This window comes from Echiichthys vipera (genome assembly GCF_963691815.1).
Source record: "Echiichthys vipera genome assembly, chromosome: 2".
In the NCBI taxonomy this organism is placed as follows: Eukaryota; Metazoa; Chordata; class Actinopteri; order Perciformes; family Trachinidae; genus Echiichthys; species Echiichthys vipera.
In genome coordinates this window covers 25009149-25029093 of record NC_139827.1, presented here as the reverse complement: position 1 = coordinate 25029093, position 19945 = coordinate 25009149, and the positions used below count along the sequence as shown (strand labels likewise).

The window sequence follows — 19945 nt, the reverse complement described above, 5'->3', positions numbered from 1 at the left end:
GAGAAACGGATTAAAATGTCACCAATTTGAAACGCATGACTGCGTGACTCCTGTCTCACATAAAATACAGGAGCTGCATTGACTGGGGATTAAAGTAGAACGTGTGTGTAGTGTTCACATGAACCAGCAGATCTCTTCGAGGCCCACCTTTTTTAAAATCTCTGCTACGGTTACTTCCTTATAAACCAAGAAGGCACGCAGAGTGAAGAGGCCATCGTTTTCATGTAAGTCCGCCTCCTCACTCCTCCTTATTGTTTGCTGAGGAGGCCAAGGGTTCCATAGCCGTTCATCATAGCCATTTTGAGATGCCCATTAGGAGTCAGTTCTTCTTCGAGGATGTTGTTCTTGGCGGCGAACATCTGGCTGATCTCCATAAAGGTTTTGTTCTTGGTCTCAGGAATAACAAAGATGGTGTAGACGGCCACTCCCAAGCAGATCACACAGAAGATCAGGTAACAGTAAGGACCTAACGACATCTGTGATGGGAGGACACACAGTGTAACTTTGAATAAAAGACAAATGCACGATAGAAGGACACAAATACTGTAATAAATTCTGAGTTTCTTTACAAGGTGGAAATTATCCAAGAAAAGCAAAAGGGGACAGTCTGTGATAGTTCAGTAAGTTTCTACCTCCAAAAGCACTTTACTATTTGGCCTCTCATTCAAGCCAACCATCGTGAGCAATTTGGGGTTCAGTGTCTTGCTCAAGGACACTTCGACCCATGGACAGGAGGAACATGGGATCGAAACACTGACCCTGTACTAAGTGGACAACCCGCTGGATCACCCGAGCAATAGTCACCCATGCATAGCCATCTCTTCTACATGGAAGCATGGAATTAGCCAAACATTGCAGCTAATAAAATCAAATTAACATGAATTGATCAAAGACGCGACCAGGAAAAACAAAAAATAGACTACTTTAGATTATATTAATAGATTAGTCATCTTGAAAATTAGAGACTTGGAAGTTGCAATACTTGTTATTTTCCTTTCCATTTTGGCCACTTGGGGGCAACATAAACAAGCAACATATCAATGTTGTGTTTAAACATGATGCTAACAAGCTCTATAGAGCTGAGCAGAACTGCAGAGAGCATCTGTGTGTTCATCAGGAGTCACACCTTTCACATAACACACAAGTATTTGAACCGTTGTCAATATGAAAAAATTGACAACGCTTTAAAGAGTAAACTGAATTCTGGAGAACTGGAGAACTTTGGTTTAGACGTACACAATAAGAGAAAGATAAGATGAGAACATATCTAAGGCTTTCTTTACATTTAAAAAAAATGTTTTTTGCATTCAGAGCCACAGTCAGATGAAAAAATGTGAAAATTCTCTTTTTTTTTCAGTGTGAGTTCAGTTCAAAGATTGTCCATGATAGCAAGTTTAGCCTAGCTTAGCACAAATACTGTAGGTATGGAGAAACTGCCAGCTTAGCTCCGAGTGAAAATTACATCTTTAGGCCGCTGTGAACCTGTTCTACTCATTACATTTACAGCTAAAAGATTAAGGACCACATAATGTCTCAGACAGCCCATGTGTTTTGAACACTTGTGGGCTGAATTCATGCAGATGATCACTTTCCACAGGACAGATCATTGTCCTCTTTACTTTGAGTCTGTTCACTGACGACGATGACAGACACCAAGGTCACTATTAATTAGTCATTTTATTGGCATTTGGGGAGTCGCCCCTATTCAAACAAAACCAGACAGCCCAGATCATAATTGCCATGTGTCTGACACTGCAAGTAGAGCCACAACAGATCCTTGGTTGCAATGTCAAGATGAACTTGAGATTCTAAATGCCAACTAGACTAAAGATGTAAAATAAAGAAAACCTTTGAGCACATAAGATGTTCTTTTTATAATGAACCTGCCAGTATTTTAGGCAGTAAACCCATGAGATCTGCTACACATGGTCGTTTCAGGATGAAGACGTTTCTAAATCGAAAGCCAACAGTTTGAAAGAAGATTTGCTCTGACCTCTAGGAAGGGAAAGACGAAGCCAATGGTGAAGTTGGACATCCAGTTGAGGCATCCGGCCACAGTGTAGGCAGCCGGTCGATGTGACTGCTTAAACAGTTCTGCAGTGATCAGGAAAGGCACACCCGCTACACAGAGGAGAAAAAAAAACACATTATTATTATTTTAAAGGTCCCATATTGTAAAATGTGAGATTTCCATGTGAGTTTTTATTATAAAGCAGGTTGAGGTGCAATATAAATACAGTAAAAAGTATTTAATCCACAGAGAAATGCACACAACCTGTATTCAGAAATTGTCTTTAAACAAGCCGTCAGGACTTCTGTAAGGTTGTGATGTCACAACTATACAATATATAGGTAGAAAGTTCAGCTACAGTGATGTTAGAGTCATTCCCCGGCTGCAATGACGGCGCAGAGGCACAGAGAGAAACACTGACCAATCAGAACAGACTGGGTTTCTTAAAGAGACAGGCGCTAAGACAGAGTGTTTCAGACAGAGCATACAGTAGTAGTATCCAGACAGACAGGGTGAGAAAAATACTGTGTTTTTTGAACATTAAAGCCTGTAAACATGTTGTAGTAGAAACCCAAAATACGTAATAAGTATGAATGTGGTTCATCTATTGGTTTAACTGGGCATCCTATCAGGCTGTTATAGTAACAATCACAATTAACCACTCAGTGCAGCTGTATGAATCTATTGGGTGTTGTGAAATTAACACCAACGTCTTCATTCATCAATTAGTCTATCAATATTCCCACTCCGGACTATTCTTTGGCAGTCATTCAAAATAAACAGAACAATGATATAGCAAATGATAAACATTCTTCGAGCCCAGTTAGCTATTATCTTGCACTGCTTTTTCTGCATGTACTTCATTATGTGTTCAATATTACTCAGTGAACATAGATTGACAAGAGAGGAGAATGTTTGTCAACCTGGAAAAAGTGAAACTCTGAATCACACAAAACAGAACAGCTTAGCCAGGACTTGTCCAAGTCATTAGCTTGATACGTAGGATCTACGAGATGTTGTCCTTACTTTAAACACATAATTCTTCATTGTTAGAAGTGAAAGCTGTGAAGGAGAAATATGCATGAGTAAAAGCTCTAATGATGAGCTTCCCGAATGATGTCCTCATTATCTGTGCATGATAATTGCACAGAGGAAGGTTTAATATCGTCAAACCAATAACGAGGCCATAATTTGTCCCCTTTCGCGGTAGCCTATTGTATGCATGCAAGGTTTTGTCTGAAGGAAACCGTATTCATCACGGCTAGCTTATGAACAATGAGCCATTAAAGGTCTAATTGCAGGAACAGAAATCCTCGACCGCGTGCTGAGGTATAGATTTTTGCCGGCTTGACGAATGACGCTATGTTAACCAGATCTGTTCTAATTCATCATCCTCGCAGGTCCACTCAATGTAGCTCCCAAAGTTAGAAACTATTGCCTCTTAATTCACTTCACTCAACTCGTTTCAGTGTACAAATGGCTGTGGGAATGGATGTAGTGTGGCAGTTATGATTTCTTAATTTACAAGACTAATGAAATACAATATCTCTTCACAGTCAGAGGAGAAGTGGGGAGGAAGTGGTGCTGCTTTTCAAGATTTGGTGCCTGCTGTTGTGCAAGCTTCCAGCAGGGAGCAGTGTAATCTTACACACAGGACATCCCAAATCCAGTGCAGAATGTATGGACTAGAAGTTTTAAATGACATGCATAGAGGAAGTATTTACCTGGGCCTATGCAGAAGCCAGCAATAATCCCAACAACACAGCCCACGCTGATGTAGCGCATGAAGGACAACTCCGTCTGTGATTGGTCAAAAGTGTAAACATTAGTAAACAATTGCATATTTTTTTCCCTGATTATTCATGTAACTTTATTTTTAACTGATTATTTAAAACATATTTGTATCATGATTTAAACTATGTGGGGCTCCTGATATTTCCCTCATAAATATTTCTTATTTGCAAACGGGTTTCCAAAAACTCAGTTAATTATCATTTACTGAATTTAGGTGGTTTTTTTTTTGTTACTAATGATATGGTAAATGTTTGTCATTTTTCATCTTAAAAGGATAAGTTTGCATTTTTTTTAAATGGTCTTAAAACAACTGTGCGAACATTTGTGTGGTCATTACTGTTCCTATTGGATAATAAAGGATGCAATTTCAATGTAAGTGATGGGGGACAAAACTGTATTAAAAAGTTTATCTGAAGCCAATATGACGCTTCATCCATTATAGTTAAGCAAATAAAGTATATATATATATTTATATATGTGTAAATGATTATGTAAATTTGGTAATGTCCTTAGCCCCATTTAAAACAATGCACTCCATGCCCTACACCACATTCTGCAAGTTAATGATAATATATTCCCAGCTGAGCGGGGCATTAGTCGACACTCTACCTGGAAGTGGACAGACACTGTGATCCCAGCGCAGCAGAGTCCCATGAAGAGGAATCCGCCAATCATCAGAGGTTTTCTGCCCAGACGCTCGATTGTGAAACACTGCAAAACGGAAAAAGGGGAAAAATCTGTGATGACATCGTGGGCCAAGAAACAGGTGACTTTTTACCCTCTGATTATTTATTTCAGCCTATTTTGTGGTGCACCACAGATAATACATGGAGTATTCCATGTTTAGCCATTTGGCTTAACCTGTCACATTTATGTCACACTTAATAATAATGATACGTGCTTTGTTGTTAATTGTATTTATTTAAAGTGTATTTTAAATAGAGATAAGCATATACAGCAGTGTCACAGTCAACCTTTCTCACAGCAAAACAAATAATGATACAATAAAATACCATAAAAGTAGTATCTGATCATTCATGACTACAGTACATGACTACAAGTTCTGTGAGTTCAACATATTGAGCCCTTGGACAGAGAAAGACAACAGTCCAAATTCATCTCCCCCCGGTCAGGTAAGGAACAGTGGAGACACTGTGTCCTGAGCAAATGTCATTTTGTCACTTTATATCATCACTACACCACTTTATTTAGTTGTACTGTAACTTACTTCAGTAAGAAATGCTGCTACACTTCACTGTACTTTACTGTAACTAACTTACTTCAGTAAGAAATGCTGCTACACTTCACTGTACTTTACTGTAACTAACTTACTTCAGTAAGAAATGCTGCTACACTTCACTGTACTTTACTGTAACTAACTTACTTCAGTAAGACATGCTGCTACACTTCACTGTACTTTACTGTAACTAACTTACTTCAGTAAGAAAGGCTGCTACACTTCACCGCACTTTACTGTAACTTAGTTCTTTCAGAAATGCTGCTACATTTTTAACACTGTTTCAATTATCGCTCCTTCTCACTTATTCAGTTTGTACTGATTTTATTTCCATCTGCTGCTAAACTGCACAGTGCGTATTGTTGTATATTGTATAAACCTACGTTTAACCACAATGTCTGTTGCACTCTGTCACATTTAGTTAATTGTTTGATTTATTTGATGTTAGCTTTATTTGATTTGATTATGTCAGCTTATTGTTACTCTGACCCTTTCATCTTTGTATTGAAAGTGTTGCACAATAATTTCCCTCGGGATAAATAAAGCTTCTTGAATCTTGAATCTTGAAGTGAGAAAAAAAGTTAGCACTAATTTTGTTAGAACATACTTGAACAAATAACTCTGACACAGCATAGTATAAGAGCTGAGACTAACAATAATCCAGTCTTTAAGTCGTGACTTGACGCCCTTTCAAAGTCTAAGTCTTTCCAGGTCTAAGCTGGTCGAAGACTCGTAGTTCTACAATGATGCAGTGCTGTGTTCAACGTTGTTTGAACTGTAAAAACCAAATTCATGTAATTTTACCGCTTTCCTATTGATGTGATGGTGTCTCACTGAAGAAATAAGGGATGTAAAGGGTTCACAGGTTTGGCCATTGTTGTTTGTTTAGTTTGGACCCAGTTATATTATCTTGAAAGGGTGTGTTTTGATAGGATTGATTATTGATCTGACAATTACCGTTCACCTATTCAGTATATATAATGTAAAAATTACCCTTTTTAAGTTACCAGAGCCAATTTCAATGTTCTTATATTATTTTGTGTTACCAACTGTCATGCAAGTCCATGCGAAAGATGCTAATTTTACAATGCAAAACAGAGAAAAACAGTTCATTCTCACATTGTAATATTTTGCATTTTTACTTGATTAATGACTGAAACGATCATTGTCATTTAAATACTACTATTTAAGCATGGCATAAATATAATTCAGGCTGCTTATTTCAATTATGAAATATTTAGACAATTTTTCTTTTTATGATTAACTGATTAACTGTCAGGTCATTAAAAACGCTCACATGTTCACAGAGCCAAAGGAGACGTTGATAAATGACTTGTTTTGTCGAAAACAAAACAACTAAACCAAAATAAATATATTTGATTTACAATTGAATGTATATAAAATAGTTTCATATAACAGTGATAGAAAATGTCATGATAGTGTGTTAAAAATAATGTCTACTTACCCCCAGCATTCCAGAGATGACCTCAATGGCACCAGTTCCCACAGTTGTGTATTGAATATGCGGATCTGGGATTCCTGCATTCTTAAATATTTCATTTGTGTAGAACCAGATCTGAAATCGACAGTGACATGAAGTCTATTAGTACGATGAATATGTCGGACCACACACACACACACACACACACACACACACACACACACACACACACACACACACACACACACACACACACATACACATACACACACACACACACACACACACACACACACACACACACACACACACACATAGACAGATGGACTCAAAGTTTGTCTTTTTTTCATGAGCCAAAAAGTCACTGCTTATTTGGCGTTTCCACGTGATTCATCATAGTAATCATTATCATCACGCCGACCATCACTCATGCATTTGAGATACTGCATTTCATCAGTATGGACTTCTGACAAGTGCTCCCCTTGAAATTAATTTGTGTATTCTCATTAATCACACTTTGCTGATGCAACATCCATCATTGATGAGGTGTGGACAAAATCATGATTGGTGCAGTTAAATGCTGTCTTGTTGATTTAGTAACCATGCATATACTATTTCCTCACCATTGCAGCACTAAAGTTTGCATAGATAAGCCTATATTTAAGCAGAACACATACACAAACAAACTACTCAAAAATCTTAAAGAACCTTAAAAATGGAAATCTTGTGTTGTTTATAACAGACTAAATATTTTTGCTATTAATACACATGAACATTTCTTTCACAAAACTGGTGACTGTAAGGACTGTTTGATTATTTACACTTATATGTGCTGAGAATATTCAATTTATTTTCGTTTAATGATAATCCATATTATTATTAATCCATCCACCCATACATAAATTAATCCATCCATCCATAAATCCATCCATCCATACATGTTCTAGATAAATAGAGCAGCTCTGGCATTTCCCTCTGAGATTTCCTCCAGCTCTTTTAGGCCAAACCCAAGCTCTTCCTGGACCTGACTGATTAACTCCCTCTGGTGCATCATTACAACAAGGTCCCAATTACACAGCCAGAGGGAGGCACCACTCTGCACCTGTCTGAACGTCTACTCTCTTCCGGGATAATTTAGCTCCTCAGTCTGTGTAAGAGTGATGTAACAATTTATATAACACTATGTTGAAATCTCTTCTTTAGGTCTCTCCGTCAGTGATAGTCAAAATGAAGTCTTTTTTGTGGTTCCATCTTTTTGTAGGATCTACCCGTAACAACCCGGCACCATCATCATAATTATTTCTACCTTTACGTGTGATACATAAACTCCCTCAATTCCCACTAGCCTCCCATCTTATGACTGAAATTAACCAGGAAGAAGACCATGATCTTGATGACCCTGTTTCTGATTTTATCGTGTTCCACCACAAATTTGTCTGCTTTTTATAACCGTCAATTAAATGGCAAAAGGACAACATCATCTGCAAAAGTGCAGAGATATCACTCTAAACTTGACATTTGTCTTAATGAACTATTAATGAAATGAAGAAAGGGGATCAAGTGCAATGAGTTTCACTTCATGCCAACCAATCTCTCACATTCAATGTTTTGGAATCAATCAATAAATTACTAGAAGAAATTCACAATCAGATGATGTATCATGACCTTCCTCAACAGGCCCAGATGGTGCTATTTTTCGGCATGTATTCATCATCAGTGAAGTCAAAAGAATAATCCTTCAATTTTTTTTAATATTGTTTGGTTGGCTCCTTCTCATTTCAATAGCTAGATCCTCAAAAAACAAAGGGAACATATTGTTTAGCTTTCAGCGTGAAGTAGTGATGTGGTACGATAGTTTTCTGTTCTGTCCTTTATAGAAGAATGATTCTGTTCTAGTGGAAGGACCCACTAGATAAAGGGCTCATGCATTACATCAGTTGGAAAGGATTTGTACATTTTTTTGAAAAAACCTGAAGAAGAAAATTTTTATTTGTAATGTACTTATTTACCTTTCCATTTATTGGTGTTGCTGTATCTTGTCCTTAATTAATTTGCAACCATGAATATATCTATTTACTGTAGTAAATATCTTTGCACTGTCTTCCTCAATTATTCTTGTTTGTGTGACAATATACATATATGTATATACTGTATGTATAATTGTTTATGTTACATCACTTTATTCCTAACATCTCCCTGTGCCAAAGATGTGGTTCGTATAAATAAAATGTATAAAATGTCCAAGCGTTCGGAAAAAACTAGCACATTTTCATGTTGAACATTTGTCGGATTTAGCATTTTGCACAAATTTTGTGTATATTGCACACAGCGTTTGTACACGGTGATTCATCAGGATGTTTGAAGCCTTCCAGTGTTTCTGGGACAGTGGGACCCAGTGGGGTGCACCCCTGCTGGGAAATGGTAGTAGCATGTGAGCCAGCATGCATAGAGCTTCCATCCACATGAAGCAATGAGTATAAAGATGTGTTTGACTTTATGTGAGAATAGGTGGACCTTCTCATGTGGGGTAGCACTAACAGGGAGGACCAGGAGATAATGAGGCGTGGGCCTGTTGCCCCCTGCTTTGTCACTCAGTGGCTGCATGTGGGACTGTGATGTATGGACAGGAGGAGGTGCAGATCGGTGGAGCACAGCTGGCAACTGTAGGAATATTAGAGTTCTCACTCTCATATAATAACTGCACAGTCTTTGCACGTGGAAAAAATGTGAGCAGACCCACACAAAGACAGTACACACAATGCTTTTCACACGTACCGCATCAATGCCAGACAGCTGCATGCCGATGTTGACCACCGCAATGGTGATGACCTGCCACCGAACACAGCGGTCCATGAGCAGGCCGCGCACAGAGATTGTCTGGATGGAGGACAGAGAGCGCTGTTCCTCCTGCATCTCATCAATCTCTGCCTGGATGTTTCCTTTAGGACGGTACCACTTCAGGGCTAAAAGGATAAAAGAAAATCTTTAACCCAGAAGAAGAAACACCAGACCTCACATTAATTTCAATTCAATAGGAAACAGAAGACATGATTAAAAAGGGTGACATTAGCTGGTTCAGTCACACCAGATCAGGGAATTCAATTTGTTATCAGACATGGCATTTTAAAGAGGAGAAACAAGAACTGCAGAACAGTCTTTACTACTTATACTCAAACACAAAAAAGAAAAATTAGGAGAGAAGAAAACGAAGAGTTTACTTTCTAACCTGCGATGGTCGCGTGAATATTTTCCTTCTCTATCAACAGGTACCGTGGGCTCTCTGGAAACCATGGCAACAGCATCAGCTGGACGGTGGTAGGAAACACAACCAGAGACAGGAGCAGAGGCCAGTGCTCTTCCTGTGTGGGAATAAAAACATGACATCTTATAAGTATGTAGTTTGTTTTATCTTAATTTTTCTGTGCAGCTGCTGCATACATGAGCAAATGCCTGCACCTGTCTGAACCGTGTGATCTTCATCATATCTGATGAAGGGCCGAGGCCCGGAACGTTACACGTGGTGATACACCATTAAACGCTATAAGGAGGAGACTCCGGTCTGCGGACTCATCGTTTATATCTTTGTACTAGCTTTTCTGTCCAGCACCCATTAATTATCATTTTTGGATGGGCGTGCTGTATTTTTGATACAGAAGCAAACCCCTTGACTGTATCAGACAGAACAGAGCAGATAGAAGAGAACGCCACCTCAGCCAGTTTCTGCCAGATACAGAAAGGAAAACATGAATGAGAGGAGGGGAAGGAAAGCTACTGCTTCTCCAGCATGATGTGCTGATGTGTATTTATAATGCAAAATTGGGAAGGCCTCAAACCCACTACCAGAATGTAATTCCAGTCACCCACCCACATGGGTAGACCTGTGTAGCGTCTAAACACCACAATGTTAGTACCTTTCCCAGCAGTTCATGGAGTCCCAGAACCTGAGCGATGAATACTCCAAGACAAATGTGAATGCTGGGAACAAGACCCAGGAAGCCTCGCAGGTTCTTAGGGGCGATTTCACCGAGGTACATTGGCACCACGCTGAGAGAGATACCTGTGGAAAAAAAGAGTGGTTACCTCGGGCTAAACCAGGAGAAGGTGAACTCAACTTAAATGTGTGTTTAATTTTCATGAAAATCTGATTTTCAATAGTCTAGGTTTACGTTCCAAGTATCTAATATTTCTCAGTGTCAGACATTAAATGAAAATCCATCTGAAATAAATGGAGAAATTTCAATTCTCCAACATTTCAAAATAAAGGACGACTAATTCTGATGCTGAAATGCAAATTAACAAATGCACATGCCACAGCTCTGCATATGCTGCACAAGAAACATATGCTGCTACTTCTTTATCTCTGTAAAGTGCTATTGTAGATTTGTGTGATTTATCTGCAAAAAAAACAAAAAACTTTTTGCATTTAAAGTCAAAATATGTTGTTTCTAGTGGCCTGCAGGTGAGCCTGTTCTTTCAGAGCCCTCCATCTTATCAGGTTCACTGAACGTGTTGACTTTTCTTTTGCTCTTTTGTAACCTTAATTGACACACATTCAACTCACACACACACACAGAAGTTGGAAGTTCCCGATTTCCGATTATAAAGAATCACAGCATAACTGGCAGTTACCAGTTCCACCTGGTCAGTCCAACCGCTCTCAGAGGTGTCACTAACATGGCGATGTATTTGCATTTAGGGAGGGAATGTCTCCACAGACACACAGATGGGAATACTTGGCAAAAAGGCAACAAGTGCTTTCATTAGTGGGTCATATGATCTACCAACATTGTTATAACTCACTCTTTGAAAGATAGGAACTTAACAGACAATGAACTAATCTGTTAATCCATTAAATAAAATCTTACAGATTATATCTTTAAATTGCTTCGGTTTTATGTCAAGGAAGAATGTGACAAATTGTAAGTAATTTTGGCATGTAGACCTACCTGAGTGCACCCCTGTGATGAAACGCCCGATAATAACCATCGCAGGCATCCTGCACGCTCTGCTGAAGCCCATAAGAGCCCCTCCTATAAACACCAATATGGCAGATCTCACCAGCGTCCCTTTCCTGAAGAGAAGGTTGAATAAAGAGGAATCACTGTGTGACCAAATAATAAGATGTCACAAGCACAAACATAAACAAGCACTTAACATGTGTTTTACACGCAAAACTTATTCACACACACTAACCTTCCATATTTGGTTACAAGTTTGCCCACCAGCAGAGCCCCGGTCATCCCACCGATAGCAAAGATGGACACGGTGATGGAGTACAAGACGGTGAGGAGCCTCTCATCAGGAGTCCAGTCATAAGTCACTGTCAGCGTCTCATTGTAGAAGTCTTTGATGTACTGTGGAAGAAAGACAGAATTAAGTTAATTTAACATTGTCCAGCAGGGGAGGAGATAAATACATTAATTACAATATACATGCATAGACCTTGAGGAATCACAAAATAGTTTCCCCTTTCCCTAAAATCATATCTTGGGTTTTTTTCCCTCATTGAAATCTGATTTGCCTTTACAAAATACAAAAATATACTTGCAAGATTCAATAAAGCTCGGGCATTAAAATGGTGGCCATGAAATTTGACATCATCACATGAGTAACTATTTCCCACAGTGCCACACATCCGGATGTCAACATTAGTCTTGCCAGTTCCACAGCGCTGGTTGTAAGCTGCACTGGGGGATGGGATGAAGAGATGTTTGAATCAGCGGGAGAGGCAGCCATATTGAGTAGACAGGAAGCTCATCGAACCCCCACAGTCAAAGTCAAATCAAATTTGACGATTAGAGATCGGAAACTGCATGCTTGATAAAATGACAGTGGTTATTCTTGTGATATGCTAAAAAAGAATTCTGTTACGGGCCAACAACATCCCTCAGATTTCAAGCAGGTTTATCTGATGGTGAAGAATCCACTGTGATCAGGCTGTCCTGGAGAACCCATTACATTAAACCCAATTCATCTCAAGAGACACAACACACTGTGAAATGAGACATCAGAAAACTGAAACAGGAGACAGAAAATATATGTCTGTCTGAATATACCTGTATTCATCCTCTGTCTCAAATGATCCGTTTTAGCACCTGTCTCTTTAAGACCGCCTCAAGAAAAAGCCCAGTCTACTCTGATTGGTCAGTGTTTCTGGGTCTTCCACATCTGCGCTATTGGTGTCTCTGCATCATCATCAACTGGGGAATGACTGTAACAACACTGTACCTACAGTATATAAAGTAGAGTTGTGACATCACAACTGTGCAGAAGTCCTGACGGCTCGTTTAAAGGCACAGTTTCTGAATATGGGCTGTGTGCATTTCTCTGTGGACTGATTGTTTTGATGCTTTCATTGTATTTATATAGCACAACCCACTTTAAAATAAATAAAAAACATGGTCTCACTTTTACAAGATGGGACCTTTAACACTGATCAACAAATTAAAAGATGAATAATTTTGTTTTTTAAAATAGTGAGGATGCAGAGTTATAATTTAAAGGTGTTGGTGGTCCTGAGGGAGTTCAGTTATGAAAGAAAAGGAGAGAGCTTTTAATTTGTCAAATTGTCATGGAACTCTGTACAGTGTGCGTCCAATTTGTCCAAGAATGTCTCCAACACATGCAGGGAACTTAAGAAACTGTCTGTCTAAACATGACTAGTGTCATGTTCATAATTATAACATTGCAACAGTCTGGTGCTGATTGAGCAATGATTAATTGAGGTAACCAGCAGATCTTAGGTGCACAATCAACATACCTGCTGTTTAAAATGAAAGGCCTTCATACAACATACAGGCGGTTGTGGATGACAGATGCTGGTAATATAATCAGACCTGGATCTTTATTTGGTGTTGGTCTTATTTCCAAATATTTCTTCTGTCCATTTAGATGAGGCTTACTGGTTGAAGAAGTGAATCAAAATGAAACCTATAAGCATAATGTGCATAACAGAGGTTTGTAAAGAAAGATCTAATAGTGATTGAATATGCTGGATATCTGCATTATCTATATTAACCTTATTAAGAGGATCAGGTATCAGACGTGACAACCCTCATTAAAAATGCATTGTTGTTGTTTTAAAATTCAGTGATTCTACCTTTTTTCAGTCACATTGGGCCACCCTCTGAAATCTGAGCACCGCAGCAGTCCTTGGTGTGACCATATAGTCCATATATGACCGTATTATTTCCAGCAGTTCTTATTCTGTCACTTGAACTGCATTCTAACAGCAGGACCCCCATTGATTTATGATCTGCTCTGTTCATTTATTGCAGTGACTTAATGCCACTACTCAAATGGTTACTTGTATTTCCACTTAAGAAGAAGTGAGTAGTTCTAATCCCATGTTACCATACTCAACGAAAAGTGATCCAAATTTGTTGCATGTCATGAGGTACAGATTTTCAATTGCAGGGGAAAATGGAGCACTTATCAGGGGTTCTGGGACAGAAAAAGGGCAAATGGGCCATATGCTGAGTCAGCAAAATATGTAAAAGACACACAGGAGAGGGAAAAATCCTCGGAAAAGTAAATTCCCTGCAGTGTTCCTGAACAAAAACAGAGACCTGTGAAATTCTATAGACCAAATGATAGACAGTAAGTACACAATAAGTGTTTATTATCAACAGGAAGGGAAAATCCTATTTGATCGTCTGACTTCTACTAAATGTTAGCCATATGCTCTTGCTTTGTGTTGAGTTTTAAGTCATATGGGCTTTATCAAAATTTGTTGGACTGGAGTGATGTCACATGACGCCAAGAATAAAAAAAGGGCGCAGAGAATCCAGCCAAACAGGCTACGAAGAGAAGCTATTATGACGTGACTGGGATTCTCTTTCTGCTTAGCTCACAGAGATCTTCAACTTTCATTAAAATGCAAAGCCATCACATTTCAAATTTGATTTGTATTGTTACTTATTATTACTACATACCTCCACTTTCCTTCTCTGTTAATCTAGTCTGATAAAACACAGGAAGCAAGGTCATTAGTCCTTTAGGTAGGCTATCCTAGAAAAATTACCTTCAACAAATTTCTCCCACCTCACCACCAAATGAGCCTTCTGTCACACTTTCAGTTTGATTTTGGAGCAACCAGGCGTAATCGATGTCAGATGACACACAGCAGCCAACAGTGAGTCCTACAAAGGGCCCTGAAGTCACATGGACCAAGGGTTGACCTCACCATATTAGCAGCAATTTGGAACAAGGACACGCTGCACTGTTCAAGTTGGGATAAAAATCGACATGTTACAATAAGAGTTGGAACAGTTAGGAGCCGTGTGCAAGGGGTTGAATCTAAAGAGAATTATCAACCATATCTGTGACTTCCCTCAGCTTTACAAAAAAGCACTGCTTCAGTGAAAAGGGCTCTATTGTACGCTTATTGCCCAGCAACAAGCAGCAGAGAGACACAGTTAGCGACTAGCTGGTAAGTGTAGCACTTAGCGGCTAAGGAGATAGTTCCCACAAGAGTTGGTAGTGACCAAAAAAGAGCTAAAAGAAAGTGAATATTTGACGTACATTCATCCGATGGACAGAAACACGACATCGCATAAATGCTAATGTTGCTCTGTAACTGCCGGATGGGATGTGTAAATTGGCTACTGTGAGCTATAAAGTGCGCCATATCAACTTAAAAGGCCAGATTTGCAGGTAGCTTATTTATTCACCTTGGTGCAAGTTATGTTAGAAAAGAAGATTGATATAATTCTCATACCTGTACGTTAAATATGGAGCTGGAGCTGGAAGACGGTTAGCTTAGCAATTCCTAAGGGGGGGGGGCTAGCCCGGCTGTCTGACAGTTATACCAAGACATAGCTACAGCATGTAATTTCCCATAACACTCCCATTAGACTTTTTATTGCCAACTTTCAGGCAAGATGCCCTTTTTTCAGCAAGAATTCTGGCAAAATCACAAACGATATACCCTAGTGGGGTTAATACGTTGTCCGCAACCAACACAAAAAAATACTGTCGGGACTGCTCTTGCCTTTTCAAACATACTCTAATCACATATAAATTCTACAGGGAGATACCAAGCTTGCTTGCATCAATTCGTTGAATACTTTAACATTGGAAAAACTTGAAAGAGGCGAATCTGCTTCAGTGAAGAAAGACAGTGATGGGAAAAAAAAACACAGAATGAGGAATTTTGAAAGTCATGCGCTGAGTGGGCACAAAGCAGCAGGTGCAACTCCCTCCTAAGAACAGTAGACTACCATACACTAGCATGAGATGTGGCGCTGAAGCTCACGTGCTTCAATGTTTGTGTGTGTGTGTGTGTGTGTGTGTGTGTGTGTGTGTGTGTGTGTGTGTGTGTGTGTGTGTGTGTGTGTGTGTGTGTGTGTGTGTGTGTGTAGGGGTCCATGGCCAAACAGGAATGGTTCGCAGCTTAGTCACTGCACCGCGGCAAATCAGATATCGAAGGAAAAGAGCACAGCACATGACGGATAAAGACAACATTGATGATACGCTCACAGCAGCCTCTAGATTTGATACACACACCCACATGACTTCACATGACAATGAAGTACAATCTGATCTTTACTACGTCCATTAACTCCCGTCATCCGTAGTGTAGATAAAGAGTGAGTCTCTTTCAGTCTGAGAACATTTGGGGGGTTCTCAAGTTAAGTGTGAAAACTATTTTAATACTCGGGTGGATGATGGCGAACATAGATGAGAATGGTGATTATCACGACGGTGATGCTGATGTTGGTGATGTGGTGTTGACACAAACCTGTGCGGGCGAGTTGACGACTGCCAAATTGAAGCCATAGAGCATGGAGCTGCCGAAAGAGGCCAGGAAAGCCACCGCCAGCAGAGGTTTTGTAAGATGCTGAAGAGAAGAGGACAAGATAAAAATAAATTAGATACCAAAAAAATAAAACATCCAGATGCCTGTAAGCATCATTAAGATGATAGAAATGAGTTATTAACATGACTTGGGTATTAGGTTAAAGGGCTTGTCTTTGAAAGGGTTTTCTATAAAGTTAGCTTTTCACATATAAAATCACATATAAAAAGTGTAAACGATGACCTAAAATTGTATATGTTAAAATAAGCCTTACAGTCAAAAGCCTATAGTTTAATATGCATGATAAATCGTAGTTAAAAATAATCTGAAAAAAAGAATAGAGTAGTAAAAAGCTTCCAATTCTAGACGTGTCTGCGGCCTGTAAAGAGATAAGCTCACTCTGTATGAGTATTTAACAGCATCATTATGAGTGTATATTTTTCAAACGAGTCTGTGATCTTTGGACTTTGCAGCAGAGCTGAACAGGCACAGAGCGGCACATGATTGAATCCAAAGAAGTGAAACAAACCGGCACCTGGATACAGGCCAGATCCAATGAGCCTGCTCACTTGAGCCATGACACATTTAGCTCTGGGAGAGGCGCTTTGAATGAGCTGCACAAAGAGTTTGCTGAAATTACAGATAATAAAGCAAAAACAGCACCACGTTTTACTCGCTAAACCCAACAACTTAAGCTTGTAGAGGGCTTTGTGTGTTACATATGAATGTTACAATCGCTGGGGTATTTCTGTTGAGCACGCCAAAGTCACATGAGCCCCTCTGCCTTTAAAGGTACAGGGGAAGTCTACTGTAATTTCATTGGGAACGGCCTGCAGCTACCCTCTTGGCTGCCATTCTAAATTCCAGCACACAGAGCTTAGCTGACCTCCAAGGAAGAAGGTCAGCAGGATTATAATCTGTTTTTGAGTGTCTATACCTGTGGATGGAGCTTGAGAAAAATTGATAGCTGGGGACACAATAACTTCACCCATCTACAACTCTGTAATGTTTTTATCTATTCAAATTAAAACAAGGTTTAAAAATACCCACTATCCTTTTATATCAGGGCGCCAAAGTGATCCACTAATGTAGGATGTTGGTGTGTTTGTGCGGAGCAGACAGAGGGGGGCTCTGATTCTGCTCTGCCTGAACAATAACAGTACAGATTCTTTAAAGAAACCTAATTTAGCTGTTTAATAGGCTGATGGACAGAGTCAGACGACTACACGTGAAAATAGCTCACAGCGGAGAATGCTGCCCAGTCTGCATTCAATTTAGGTTGATTATCTGTCGGATGTGCAGCTCTTCATTTGTTGCTTCAGTTTGGTCAAAGCCCTGAGCAACTACTAAGACCCTTAGTTCATATTTTTAGTCCCTTTTCTTTATCTTGGTTTAATGTTTTTAATTGATTTTATTCCAGTTATAGGCTGTTTTGGAGGTGTGTATCGGACTCAAGCTATATAATGAAATGAAAAATCCAATGCAGCATCTGGTATGAACTGTGATCCTGAACCAATCAATGTATTATATATATACAGTATATATAGTGTACTGTCTGCATTGACAGTGTTGACCATTAATGGTTTAGGATGATCAGGTCAGGATGATGTTACAAGATAATCCAAACATGATGTGATTCAAAAACGATGACGATGAGCAGTGGTGGAATGTAAGTACATTTACTCCAGTCCTCAATTATGAGGTATTTGTACTTGAATATTTATATTTTATGCTACATTATAATTCTATTCAAATCCATCTCAGAGGCACTTTTTACTCCCCTTTTTTTTTGACAGCTTCAGTTACTTTCCAGATTTAGATCACTAACACGTGTCAACTAATACATTACGGTGTGTTATTGTGGATTAAACTGCCCAATATAAAAAGCAAAATTAGATCCACTTTTACCAACTGCATCATTAAAGTGATGAGCACATTATTGCATCACTAGCCTAATTATATAATATATAATACTGTATATGATAATTAAAGGATGATGACTAGGCCTGCTTTTACTCTGGATACCTACTTTATGTATATCTTGTAACCTTTTACTTCAATGAGATTTTGAATGTTACTTGCAACCCAGTAACAAATCATTTATAATGTGATATTGTTAATTAAGTAAAAGTCCTGAATACCTCTTCCACAGATGCTGAGTCCATGTTACACGTCAATCATCTCTATAATCAGAGTCTTAATGAACACTCACCGTGCTGGGTTTTCCATCGTTCTCCAGGAGTTGCTCCGCCATTTAAGTCATGAATAATTACTCCCCCTGCGTGCTCTGCTCTTTAAAGATGACAAACAGCTCATCCGCACAACTTTTCAAACTCTTCACTCCCCATTTGTAGTTTCGAGACACGCTCGTGGGGCAGAGAGGAGGCGTGTCGTGTTGATGGGCGGAATTAACAAGCTTGTCAAACTCCCGATCTCCAATCATCGGAGCGCGTCGCAGAGCAGGCCCATCCCAGCCTCGAGTCGTTCTCCCCGGTCCATCAGCGATCACATGAGCCAAGAAGTTTCTTCCTGCGTCCCAAAGTGCCCACAGTTGTTACTAAATAGCCTATGACTTACTGTAACCAGGGGCGTCTTCAGGACTAGTAAACAGAGGGGCTTGGCTCAGACCCAGGGGGGACCTTCACCGGGGAGAGAAGATTTTGTCAGTTGCATGTTTAGGAGGAACTTTGAGATCAATATTATGTTGCTTTTCTGCATGAGATAGTACTATATTTCCATTGAGGGCTGCAGTTAAAATTCTGATGACGATCGTAAACATTTAGAATTTAAATGATGTGTTGCTTATTGGACGATGACATGATTTCCTTTTTCTTACACATCTGTGAGTGGTAGTGTGTTTTTCGTGGCTAATTTAAAGGGAAGTGGGGGAGAGACGGGTTGACCCGATTGAAACACTTTTCAGTCAAAGGTCTTTTTCAAAGATGATGTTACGTATATAAATGTGATTAATGATTCACGTGTATTCTCTTAGTTACAAGTGCAATTTAATACATATGTCAAATGACCATGCTGTTTTTAACTTTAAACGTAAGCTGACATTTGTCTCAATCGCCCCACCTAGTCACATTTGAAACAGATATGCGAGACAAATGAAACAGCATGTTTTAAAAAGAAACAATTGGATTTACTCTTGTTTTTATGCAACATACCTGACAACATACTAGTGTCCTCGTTATTGCTAAAATTTCACATCATTTCTCATAATATAAAAAGGTCAAAAATATTTTGGTCCTGTACGTCATTGTCAAGATTGATCCTCACCTTTCTTACTTTCTCTTCTTCTTTTATACCAGTTGCATGACTACATTTTCATTTCATTTACTTATTTCCCTCTCTTAAGTCATGTTTAGTGATACACATTTGTTGATGTATGTTATAGACATGTTTTGTTCATTAGGAATATGTTATTCAGAGTAGTCGTCATTTATTGCGACACATTTATAAATTTGTTTATTATTCATTTATTAATTCAGTGATTTAGGCAGGTTTTGATCACATGTGACTGCAATTATGCATGGTAACAACATGACATTTGAACTTTTCTTGCCTTTAAACTTCAACAATCTGACACTGCACACTTTAGGACATGTATTATTACTAATTCATCTGTTGCATAGTCATATCATTAAAGCATGAAACAAA

General features: G+C 39.0%; 1 protein-coding gene across 1 annotated transcript; it reads right to left on the bottom strand.

Annotated features, from left to right (window-relative positions):
* Positions 1 to 248: 248 nt before the first annotated feature.
* Positions 249 to 18536, bottom strand: slc2a15b (solute carrier family 2 member 15b; the record flags this gene model as incomplete). The annotated part of the gene is made up of 12 exons (XM_083926709.1): positions 249 to 476; positions 1994 to 2121; positions 3736 to 3811; positions 4415 to 4516; positions 6508 to 6618; positions 9259 to 9446; positions 9710 to 9842; positions 10395 to 10540; positions 11430 to 11554; positions 11677 to 11837; positions 16226 to 16324; positions 18495 to 18536. 12 exons carry the CDS (start codon positions 18534 to 18536, stop codon positions 249 to 251), a joined length of 1539 nt encoding a protein of 512 aa, XP_083782835.1.
* Between the last annotated feature and the right edge of the window lie 1409 nt (positions 18537 to 19945).